The sequence below is a fragment of the Peromyscus eremicus genome, chromosome 15 (genome assembly GCF_949786415.1).
Source record: "Peromyscus eremicus chromosome 15, PerEre_H2_v1, whole genome shotgun sequence".
Lineage (NCBI taxonomy): Eukaryota > Metazoa > Chordata > Mammalia > Rodentia > Cricetidae > Peromyscus > Peromyscus eremicus.
The window spans coordinates 85,610,660-85,623,339 of NC_081431.1; the positions used below are offsets into that span (position 1 = coordinate 85,610,660).

Here is a 12,680-nt window from a genome sequence, read left to right on the forward strand (position 1 = left end):
CCCGGGTTGAATGCACAGCACTATAAAACCAGGCAGAGTGGTACATGCCTGTGGCCACAGCAAGCCTGCCGCCTCAGCACACAGGATAGAGGCTAGAAGGTCAGAAGTTCAAGGGCACCTTCAGCTGTGTAAAGAGTTTGGGGCTAGCCTAGGGAAATACAGACAGAGAATAAGAGAGTGGGGTTATCAACAGATATCTACAATCCACTGTCTTATTGAGTGTCTAGTTCACTGATAGAGAAAATTAGATTGGCAAACACTTGTGCAATATTGAAATACGGCCATCTTATTAGATGTTACCTCCTAAAACAGCGATACTAAATCAGAGCATCTGTGGTCTTACCACACAGCATCTCGGGACCACTGACATAATTAGCAGAGCCTACTGAAGAACAAAAGTGCAGTACACTTGGTGTAAAAATTAATAGGAATCTCAAGGTGGTGATGGTAGCAAAGTCTTCTGTGCATGTGGCCCTGGCAGGTGTGCAGGTGACGCGTCCACAGTGGCATCCTTCTGCCTTTTACGTACTGGCAAATCAGTAAGATTTTTTAAAGTTTCTCTTCATTATTATTATTTTTATTTTATTTTCACTGATGTTTTCACCTGCATGTATGTCTGTGTGGGGGTGTCAGAAGCCTTGGAACTGGGGTTCTTCACAGACAGGTGTGAGCTGCCTGTGGGTGCTGGCACTGAACCTGGGTCCTCTGGAAGAGCAGCCGGTACCCCTAGCTGCTGAGCCATCTCTCCAGCCCTCGGATTATTTTTTTTAAAGTTTAGTCTGTATTAGTTGATTCCCACAAATTTTCGCCTGGTGAACTTGATCAAAGATTGTTTGTGTCATAAATCATTCCTTTACGTTTTTATTTTATGTAGTGTGTGTGTGTGATGTATGTGGTGGATGCACACATGCTACAGTGTAAATGTGGACATCAGAGGACAATTCTCAGGGCAGTTTGGTACTCTCCTTGCATCACAGGATTTGAGGATTGAGCTCAGGTCATCAGGCTTGGAAGAATGCTTTTACCCTGAGTCATCATGCTGGCCCATAACTCAAGCCTTTGATTAAAACAAACAAACAAAAAAACCCCAAAAAACCTGACAAATAACGTTGATAATCTCTTTCTCTTTCTAGGTAACTTTTTTTTTTTAACTCGCTGTCTGCAATTTAAAAGGTCTTTGTTTGTTCCTTCTGCCTGACCCATGCCTCCCAAGAATGACATTCATTATTCTATGAAGCAAATGATTGTGGATTGTTTAACTATGTTCTGTGAGCTAAAGGGATTGAGTCCCACACTGAAATCAAAAATGGAACACAAGAGTGTATGTTAGGATTTTTAGGATACTACGTACTATCAGGATAAATTTGTTAAGGTGAAATGGCTTAGAGTGAAATGCTCAAGATGCAAAATGTTACACATTTTTTGTGTGTGGGATGACAAGAAAGCTCAGGTTTTTACTGGGCTCAGATGAACTAAGATCCTGACAAAGGAGAAATAAACAAGGTGGCCTCATCGTACTGATTTGTTGGAAGATAAACATGTAAATGGTAAATAAATCCCGTGTACCATGACACCACCAGACAAATCTAAGTATGACTTCTGACAAGCAGAAAGAAGAGATGAGATTAAATCCAGAATTAAAAATCAGTCCTGCACTAGCTAGAGAGGCCCTCTGTGGTTTAACATATCAAAGAACAAAAGCGGTAAATGATGTCATAATAAAACAGTAGAATGACTGTACCCAGGAAAGCCATACTTCAAAGCAACTCACAATTACCGATTTTATTAAATACATATGGCATGCATTTAGTTAGAATGAAACATTTACGACATGTATGTGTTACCTTGGTTTCCTGCTTGACTTTCCTCTAATGAGTTTATCTGGTAAAAACAGATGAGAACTAACAACAGGTGCAAGAAAAAGTCGTAGATGACGTCTGTTTAGTGCACACTTCTGAGTGAGCAGGGAGGCAGAAACACAAGCTAGGCTCCCTGATGTTGTTGTTGTTGCTGTTGTTGTTGTTGTTGGTGGTGGTGGTGGTGGTGGTGGTGTGTGTGTGTGTGTGTGTGTGTGTGTAGGGAGGGATAAGTTCCTGAAGCTACCTACCCTGTGGGGGAACAGCAGGAATCACAGACCTTTGTGTCTTTGGATTTGTTGCTCACATTTAAAATCTTTATCTTCCCATGGGCTTTTCACTGTGGCTCCACACTGGCTTCTCAGGAGGTAACCCACCTGCAGGAGGAAGGCAACCCTAAATGAGTTTCCTGGCTGCCCATAGCACAATAGTCACTGTCTAAAAAAGACCTTCTAAATTTGGGGAAACTTCACTCAGGGAGGGTGATGAAACTTCATCGTATTTGTATAATTACTGTTGAGCTGGTTCACAGCAGAAGATAGGTGTGAATGGTGAGTACTGGAGACCACTTTCACGTCCCCTGAACAGACCAAAAGGTTCTGTTGTGATGCTGAATGCTGGGGGTTTGGGCAGCTTTTTTCCACCTGGGAGATTTCTGGGAATTAGATCTTTAAATGAAAGAATAATAATAAAAGGAAACACGTTCCTGAAGTCTGTTAGACTTCCTGCTTGCCCAAAGTTTTATTAATCTGAGACTGATCACTTCCAGTTATCCACCAAGGAATTATAGAACTGCTGCGCCCCCTCCCCCTTTAGAGGAGAGAAACTGAATTTTATTAACGTCCACTAAACTCTGAACCCACTTAGCTCCATGGTCATCCTGCAGGGCTGAGACATCAAGATCCTTTTGGAAGTGGGTGTGAAGGCGATGCCTCAGTTACTCCAGTGAATAGGTCCGTTCAGCTGGGCCACCGCCTGTACTTCCCTTTCCTCTCTTTTCCTCTGCTACTATTCTATCCCCACCCCAGAAGCTTTCTTCCTCCTCTTCCTTTCCGCTTCTCTCCAACTGAATGTTGTCTAGATTCCAGAATCCAGGTGGGTTCTCCTGCCCGTGTCCTGGAGTTGTGTGGGATCCCCATGAGGTATGAGAAGATGAAACACAAGAATGACCCATAGGCTTGCATCCATTACCATCTCTTCACTTTTTCCTCCCGCGCCCCTGTGGCCCGCTAAGGTGATCCAAGCTTTCCAAATGCCATCCTGTAGTCCCTGATGCAGCTTCTCTATGTTCTGTCCCTTGTAGGGAACGTGACGGGAAACAGCAATTCCACTTTCATCTCCAGCGGGCAAGTGATGAACTTCAAGGGCGACATCATCGTGGTGTACGTCAGCCAGACCTCGCAGGAAGGCCCGGGCCCTGCGGAGCCGGAGCCCGAGCCGGAGCCGGTGGGCCGCCCGGTGCAGGAGGAGACGCTGGCGAGCAGAGACTCCTTTGCTGGCACGGCGCCGGGCTTCCCAGACACGCGCGCCACCGGGGCAGGGCTGCAGGAGCAAGGCGCTTCCCGGACGAAGGACGGGACATCGCGGCCAGTTCAGGAGCAGGGTGGGGTGCAGGCCTCACCCCGTACCCGGGGGTCGGGACACTGCACAGAATGACCTGCTTGCCCTGGGCGCTGGGCACCATTGCCTTTCCCCAAACAGATGTGTTGTGGCTAGCCACTGCGCACCTGTGACAGGTGCGGGCTGCTGGCGTGGTGGTGGTGGAGCCCACCTCTCACTTCCTCCTGTGCCTCTCTCCTCTGACTCACACCACCCGGTGTCCTTCAGTTTGCTCCCCGCCTTTTTTTTTTTTTTTCAGTGTTGGTATCCTACCTTACTGAGGTCTGTACCCCAGCCCCGTATTTATATTTCACTTGCTTTTGTAGTGTGCTTCTCGATACTTTCTCCTTTTTCTTTCTATCTTGACTATTTAAGGGTTTTCATGACAATTCTGAAGGTGCTGTCTCCTTTACGTTATTTTGCACTCCGTCCTACAGTGGTCTGGTGATGGCTTTTGCCAGTGTCCTCTAAGCACTTTCAGAAAAGGCCAGATGTGTAAAGCTGGGCAGTGAAGTGCAAGAAATGAGTAGAGAGACTTTTATTTTCTGGAAATATTCTGTGTCTCAATTTTTCTCAAAAGAAGGAAGGCCTCACCCCCAACAACAACAAGCAAGGTTACCAGCCTGTATAGATCCTGGAGAACTAAGTTCAGGGTGTGGCCTTGTCTCCTACCTTTTTTGTTTTTGCCAGGGTAACAGGTACTTGGCCACTAAATCTCAAGAAATCCTAGCTTTTGTGGTTTGGCGTTCTTATTTTTAAATGATTAGCTGTCTAGAAAAGGTGGAAAAGGTGAATAGGACATGGGGCCAAAGAAAAAAGGAAGATGCCCGGGAATTTCCAGAAAGAATGAATAAAGTTGACATGCTAATTTGCATATCTCTTTCTGCATAAGAATGTCAGAAATGTGTTCAGGCAGTAGACCCTCTTTCCTTCCAAAATAGAAGTAAAAAACAATCCTCCATGAGTGAGTGAGTGTGTGTGTGTGTGTGTGTGTGTGTGTGTGTGTGTGTGTGTCGCTCATGCATTTAAATCACAAACCAGGAGATCTACAGAGAGGGTTTTGGTGAAGAAGACTGAAGAGTCTGAGTTCAATGCCCAGCCCCCTCCTGGGCTGCTCACAACCACTTCTAACTCCAGCTCCAGGGGATCCCATGTCCCCCTCTGGCCTCCACAGGCAACTGCACACTTGTGCATATACACACACAAAATAAATTACAAGTCAAGTTTCCATGATGTGAATATAAGAAAATGAATTATCCTCCAGGTGGTTTTCTTTTGGCCTGGGTCCTTTTGCAAGGAAGCAGTTTAAGACGGAAAACAGCCACTGGGTGGTTTTTATCGTGAGTACTGGCTCTCAGATCCTGAGGAAAAGTGGGATCACTGAAGCAAATTTCACGGTATTGTAATCTGGGGGGGGTTAGAAGCATGTTGATAATGGTCACTGTACAGCCGTGAATGCCCAGCTGAACAGAAGGCCCATCTATCACTGGTTTCCTCCTCCCGACTGCAGTCTCTCTGGGGTCACAGCAGCTGATTGTGATTTTTAATGCAAAAGTAGAGAATGGCTCTGAAATTTATGGAGCTCTTTCACTAACATAAAGAACTGCAGAAAATAACTACAGTGTTGGAATGATGCAATTCTGTTAGTATCCTTCCAAAGAGAGATGTTACTAATTCAACAAAACCAGTATACCTTTTGGTATGGGATGTATCAAATAAACTCCACAAAGTAGGATGCAGAGGTAAGACCACATCCACCACGACTGTGTCACCTCTCTGCGCCCACTTCGCCTTTGTGCTTCCATTTCCCCCAACAAAGCCAATAATGACAGTTTAACATCATTTTCCAACCCGAGATAGCAAAAGGATGCTTCAGGGAAGTTAAAGTACCTTGAACCCCTAAAATCAAAAGTGCCACCGGCATTAAGAATCTACTTTGGGGGAGGGGTAACACGGTTCCCCACATTGATCCCTGCTAATGTTGTTATATTCGCTCAAAGCCAATCAAATGATAGGAAATACATAATGAAGATAGATATATGCATGTGTGTAGTCAAAATGTTTGTGACAAATATAAACAATATAATGAAAAATTATTTCAATGTAAAGAGACTATTAAACCTTTATTTGTTCATAAAAGATTATTTTTCATGTCTTGTTAAAACAAAGATTACAAAAACTATGATCCAGCCAGGCATGATGGCACACTCCTATTGCTTGAATCGTAAATCAGTCTTTTAATAAAAAACCCAGAGCCTGATATTGGGGTAAATGTTGAAAGACCAGAGAGACAAAGGAACAAGCCACAGCCATGTGTCACCTCACCAACCCTACGAATCCTCTGAGTCCTCAACTGAAAAGCCTCAGCCAATAGGCCTCTAGCTGAATAAGGTTCCTTGCCCAAAAGGCTTCTAGTTCCTGTCTCCTCATGCCTTATATATCTTTCTCTACCCAGCCATTAAAGGCATGTGTGCTTCCCAAGTACTGGGATTAAAGGTGTGTGCCACCACTGGCTCTGTTTCTCTCCTAGGCTGAGTCAACCTCATGTAGTCCAGGGTGGCTTTGAATTCACAGAGATCCAAACGGATCTCTGTGCCCCCAGTGCTAGGATTAAAGGTGTGTGCCACCTCTGCCTGGCCTCTATGTTTAATCTAGTGGCTCGTTCTGTTCTCTGATCTTCAGGCAAATTTTATGAAGGTACACAATATATCACCACACACACTCCTTTAATCCCAACACAGAATCAGATGGATCTCTGTGAGTTCAAAGCCAAGGTGGTCTGATGTTGTTCCTAAGGATGCTGTCCACTTTGTAGCTTTAGACAGGATCTCTCACTGACCTGGACCTGGCTGATTCAGCTAGGCTGGCTAGTGAGTCAGCAAGCCCCAGAAATCCATTCTACAGCACTAAGATTACAAGCCCATGGTACCACGTCTGGTTTCACAGGTGCCCTGCAAGTAGAACTCAGGTTCACATGCTTGTGTATACCAACTGAGCTATCTCCCCAGGTTTTACTTACTTACTTATTTATTTATTTATTTATTTATTTATTTATTTATTTATTTATTTTTGGTTTTTTTCGAGACAGGGTTTTACTGTGTAGCTTTGTGCCTTTCCTGGAACTCACTCTGTAGACCAGGCTGGCCTCGAACTCACAGAGATCCACCTGCCTCTGCCTCTCGAGTGCTGGGATTAAAGGCGTGCACCGCTGCCCCGCTGCCTGGCTGGGAGGAGGTCTTAAATACAGGTTTACAGCACAATGGAGAACCCTGGAGGGCAGAAGTTCGTTCACTACCAATGTTTTACAATCTTGCATCTAAGCTGTTAACACCCATTATGTAGGATATACAGACAAGGAACTTCCCTTAAGCATTCAGGAGGTTGAAACCCGGGAGGGAATTAGCATAAGGAGGATATCAAGGTCAAGGTCAGCAAGCAAGGCAACAGTTACCCAAAACGGGGGTCAGGGCCCTACAGGTCCCCCTTTTACTAATAAATGAGCTTCTGACTTAGGTTGCGTGGGACATCAGCAGGTCACCTTACTCGTCATGGTATCTCCCCAGTTTTAAACCAGCTCTTTGTGACATGCTTGGCAAAAGGGATGAACTCGAGCAGAGGTCTGTCTATAGTGGGAGAAATGAGTTGTTGAAATGTTTGTTCTTTGGTGGTCTGATGGCATGTGACCTCCCACTCATTGTCTATTGACTGTGAGGAGCTATAGGGAGCACTAAATACGAGTTGTATAACTTGCTTTGCAGTTGGGGATAAAGGGCTGCTTTTATATAGGATGCTTTTAATGTTTGGGCCCTGGGGTGAGAGAAAGGAGACACAGAGAGCTGGAGAGCCAGGACCTGAGTGGAGGGACTGCCAAAGGAAGCTGCTGGAAAGGGGTTGTCTGTGGACTTCCTGGGCCCTAGGGCAGTGATGATGAACAGGCTACCTCCCACTGCTAAAGCCATACCAGAAAAGAGGTGGGACTTGACACTGGATGATGGGAGCGTCCAGGGGTAGGCTCAGCAAGAGTTTAGCTGACATCAGGGAAGCTGAGCTCAGTGAGTCCTGGAATCCTTGACAACAGACATATGGAAGCCACCCCAAGAAACTGCCTTTCCACATTCCTAAGGTGATGGAGTCACCTGCAAGACCTCAGTGTCTATTGACACCCTCCGCCATGGCTTCCCATGGCTTTTCTGAGCCTGACTGTCTCTCTCTTTCTCCTTACCTACAGTTATCTGGGGTCATTGTTGGCCAAAAGTATACTTTCAATTCCTGTTAGTAAATTTAATATACAGAAATGCTTCTCAAGTTAAAGGAAATGAGAAAAAAACTTCAAGATTATCAATGGTACAGAAGGTAAAATCATCTGTCCTGTAACTTGTAGCTTCTTTCTGGCTAAAGAGCTGGTAACATGATCACTTTTGTCTACGTGATGGAACAGGCTGACATTTCCAATCAGGCCTCACTGAAGCTTCATCTCATGAACATGCCTCACTTTCTGTTTGTGCTGGGGGGAGACATCAGTCCAGTGGGTGTGGGGAGAACCTGAGATGAAGTGCAGCCACACCCTATCCAAGTTGCCGCAGTTCTCTTGGTGTCCCTCTTGATGACTGGCATCTTCTAGACTTGGAAGCCATGCATACTTCATGCCATTTCCTGAGTCAGACCACATACTTGGGTTGAGCTCTGCTACCCACCACAGACACCTATCCATTTCTGAAACTGGAACAGAGGGATACACCTTTCCACAAACAGTTGGCAAGACCATGACACCTCACCCAAACGCTGTCACCTGCTGCTGACAGCATAGAGGTTGTCTGCTTAATTTCATATTATCTTGTCCTGAGAGCCAACAGTTAAAATGGTCCCTATTGGTCTTTCTGTCATAGCTAAAGACCTGCAAGGAGAGTGAATACCCACATGAGGCTGAAAGACTGTGTTGTTTTCATATAAGTTTTCGCTCCAAGTTCAGGAAGAATAGTAAATTGACCATCAGCTCAGAAGAGGTTACACTAGCGAACCAAATCACTGTGTGAGGACATTAGAGTCCAATCAAAGCTTCCAGTGTGTGTTGGGATTCTGGATAAAGTGCTTACCTTGCATGCATGAGTCCCATCCCCAGAACCTATGCAGAATAAAGCCAGGAGTGTGCTCTTGTTATCATAGGGCTGGGGAGGCAGAGACAGGCCAAACCCTGAAATCACTGGTCAGCCAGCCTCGCCGACCTGGTAAGTTCAGACTTCAAATGAAAGACCCAGCCTTAGAAAGGTAGATAGCCCCTGGAGAATGGCATCCAGGCATCCTCTTACACACACACACCCCACAAACCCCTACACAAAGCTGTCACTGTACCTAAGCTCTTGGTCTCCCAAGAGCAAGGAGGCAGGATGCAAAAGCTTTGTGAACACAAAAATTACAAGAAAACCCACATTCTCATGATGAGGTTCTTGAAGGCTACCTTCAGGGGCAGAGGAGTGGCCCAGATTCATTTTCACTGATTTTTGTGATCTATTTCAATGGCTAAGAAGTTGTGAAAATTCATATTTAAGGCTTTTATTTACCACATCTGTGGAAAATAACATTTTTAACATCAGCTTTCTGTAGAGTTTTTTATATGGAAATGAAGCACATCCTTTTTAGTTATAGCCTTATGAGTTCTGACAAAGTGTGGTTGTGTGCTTAGCACCATTGCAAACAAGATGCAGGATGTTTTCAGCACCCCTGCACCCTATCTCCCTTGAGTGAGACCCCCTGCCTGCCCCATGCCACTGACAACCCCGTGTTCTCTGTTCCTGCACTATGGATGGGTGTAGCTGGACCATTTGAGCACTTTTACTATGGATGGGTGTAGCCGGAAGCCATTTGAGCTCGACTTCTTCCAGACAGTGCTGCTGCCAGCCATCCAAGTTGATATCATAAGCTTTTGTATGGCTAGACATTTACTCACTGACATTTAAAGTTCTTTTCTGTTGGAGACAATTACCAATAATTGTCTAACTCTAAAAACTGTTGTGGACATGGAATGGGATTTCATTTCTCTTGGGTAAGCATCAGGAGTGAGATAGTGATGTCACGTGGCCGTTGTATTCTACTTTTTAAGAAACCTCAAACTATTTTCCGGTGTCTGTAGGATTTGGCATTCCCATCAGCAACAATGAGAGGCTGGGTTGCTCCACATTCTCCTTAGCACTCACATTGTCAGGCCTTTGGGTGTTTGTTTTTATACTCGTCGTTCTAATTGACATATTGTATCTGAGTATGCTCTAACTTGCAGGCTTGGACTTGGTGTATTTTCATGTGCTTGCCCTGCCCGGCCATCTTTATCCCTAAACTGGGTGAAGTGTGTTCAGATCTTTAAGCTGTGCTGACTTGTTTTCCTGCTGACTTTGTGTGTGTGTTCGTGCATCGTGCCAGCCGAGCTATCTCTCCAGCCCTTCTTGGTGACCTTTGAAAGTCCTCTTATTTACTGAATACAAAAGTACATGTTTGTAAAACTTGTCTATTTTTTTATTGAAAAAAAAATTTCAGTCATTTTCTCTTCCCCCAGTTCCTCTCCAATCCTACCAAGCCAACTTTGTGTTCTCCAGAAAAAAACAAAACAAGGAGCTGGAGAGATGGCTCCATGGTTAAGAGCACTCGCTGTTCTTCCAGATGTCTAGAGTTCAATTCCCAGCACCCTCTTTTGGCATAAAGGTATACATGCAGATAGAGCACTCATATAAACAAACAAACAAACAAATAAATAAATAAATAATTTTTTTTTTTAAAAAAAAGAATGAAAAATAAAAATCCTTCCTGGACCAAAATAGTCCTTTGAGGCTGGAGGGATGGCTCAGTGGTTAAGAGCAGAGCTCTTTCAGAAAACCGGGGTTCAATTCCCAGAACCCACAGGGCAGCTCACAACTGTCTGTAACTCCAGTTCCAGGGGACCTGACACCCATGGCAAAACACCAATGCACATAAAATAAAAATAAATAACTTTTAAAAAAGATTTTAAAAAATCAAAACAAACAAGCAAAAGACCAATAAAACAAAAAATGTCCAAACAAAGCAAAATGAGTAAAAAAAAAAAAAAAAAAAAAAAAGCCCACAAAAATGCCACTGAGTTTGTTTTGTGTTGGGCAGTTGCTCCTGGGCATGGGCCTGCCCTGGAGTGTGGTTGATGTACACACTGAGACGCCACTGGAGAAAACTGATTTTCCCTTTGCCAGTGGGTATCAATTTAAAAGGCTCCCTGGTTAGCGGGGGAACCCCGTGTCCATTTCCTCCTCTCACTGCTGGGACCCCGGTGTGGCTTCAACCTGTGCAGGTCCTGTGCATGCTTCCACAGCTGTGGCAACTTCATGCATGCATCAGTCCTGCTGTATCTGGAGACACCGTCTCCTTGGAGTCATGCTTTGGCTTTTACAATCTTTCTACATCTTCTTTCACATAGTCCCCTGAGCCCTGGGGGAGGTATTTGAGGAACTTCACATTCAGAAAAAAGTACTCCACAGCCTTTCACTCTCTGCACGCTGTCCGTTGTGAGTCTCCATGCTGATTCCCTCTACTGCAGAAAGAAACTTCTCGGTGTGGATGGGTTGAGTGATCTGTGGGTATAGCAGTATGTCACCAGGAGTCATTTCATTGCTATGTTCCTTTAGCAAATATTAGTATAAAGTTTCTCCCTAGGCAGGTGACCTATCTAGTCTCAGGTTCTTGGCCACTTTCGCAGTGCTGGTTTAGCAGTGGTTGGTTTCTTCCATCAAATCTGTGCCTCTTGTACCAGTACAGCTGCAGGCAGGTCACGGTTGAGCTCACAGGGCTAGTAGCTGGGTAATGCTGATGACTGGCTTTCTTCTCCAGTAGCCTGTAGAGCATCTTCCAATACCGTGAATGCTTGTCAGGAGGGATGAAGCTAGCTAGGCAGTAGCTCAGCTTCTCTGTGTTTACTGAGACATGTAAGGGTTGTGCTCGGCAATAGGGCCTCCTTACCCTCAGGTTGCAGAGAACAACTAACAGCCTTGGCAATAGCTGTGATGTTTTTGTTTTATATGTTACTTGGTCTTTATCCCTTGTAGCTTTTAATATCCTTTCTATGTTCTATAATTTAGTGTTTTGATTATTATGTGTCATGAGTAGTTTCTTTTCTGGTCCTGTCTATTTGGTGTTTTGTATGCTTCTTTTTTTGATAGACACCTCCTTCTTTAGAGTGAACAATTTTTCTACTATCATTTTGTTGAAAATATATCCCATGTCTTTGACCTGGATTTCTTCTCCTCCTTCTATCTTTATAATTCATAGGTTTGGTATTTTCATAGTGTCTCAGATTTTCTGGATATTTTTGCCTGAGTTTTTTCTTTTTAGATTAACCATTTGCTTTGACTGCTACCCATCCCTTCCACTTGTCTTCAGTGCCTGAGATTCTCTCTTCCTTGTCTCGTACACTGTTGGTAAGACTCTGAGGGTTTTGTTTGACATCATAAGTTTTTCAATTCTGGTTTTATTTCAGTTTTTTTTTTTTAGTGATTCTGTTTCTACTTTCATGTCTTAATATGTTTTCATAATTGTATTACACTGTTTATGCCTTCATAGTCTTCATTGAGGGACTTATGTCCTCCTTAAGGTCCTTGAGCATACTCGTAATTGCTATTTTGAAGTCCTTCTCTTGTGTTTCAGCTAAATTGCAGTGATTGCAGTCTATTGCAGTGGAGTTGATGGCTTTCTGGAGGAGGCATGTTGTCTTGACCGATCACATTTGTGTTTTTATGCCAGGATCTCAGCATCTGGAATTGCAATACTTTAAATGTTTCTTGGTGTGGTTATCTGGCCTTGTCTTTGGTGGTGGGTACTCTGTTCTTTGGCTTCTGTCACCTATTCTGGATCCTAGGTAAGTGTGGTGGCTACAGGGTCCCTTGTAGAGAGTGCTACAAGGTCTGTGGGTCCGTGAATGTCACAGAGGGATGGAGATGGACCAGAAGGAAAGGCTGAAGGAAAGAGCTAGGGCGACCAGGATCTGCACCCAGAGGCAGAGTTGCCAGGGAATCAAACCTTGTCCATTTTGGAGACAAAGAAACCATGGAAAAGCAAATTCAAGGGTTTTAGTACATTTTGCAAATGTTCACTATTAGGAAAAACTAAAACTTTACAATTTTTCATTCTTTAGAAATTTATGTTCCAGGATGCATGCTCCAGTAGGTTATATTTTTAGAGTAAATATTTCCACAATTAAACCTCTTTTACAGCCTA

The 12,680-nt window shown here is 44.2% G+C and overlaps 1 protein-coding gene across 1 annotated transcript in view; it reads left to right on the forward strand.

The window, feature by feature from the left end:
* The window catches only part of Tnfrsf11a (TNF receptor superfamily member 11a), a 52,167-nt gene extending 48,497 nt beyond the window's left edge, over nt 1–3,670 (forward strand). The window contains exon 10 of the mRNA XM_059280207.1: nt 3,160–3,670. Within this exon, the coding sequence (XP_059136190.1) occupies nt 3,160–3,512 (353 nt within the window). The 3' untranslated portion in view covers nt 3,513–3,670. The remainder of the gene's footprint in view (nt 1–3,159) is intronic.
* The last annotated feature ends 9,010 nt before the right edge of the window (nt 3,671–12,680 follow it).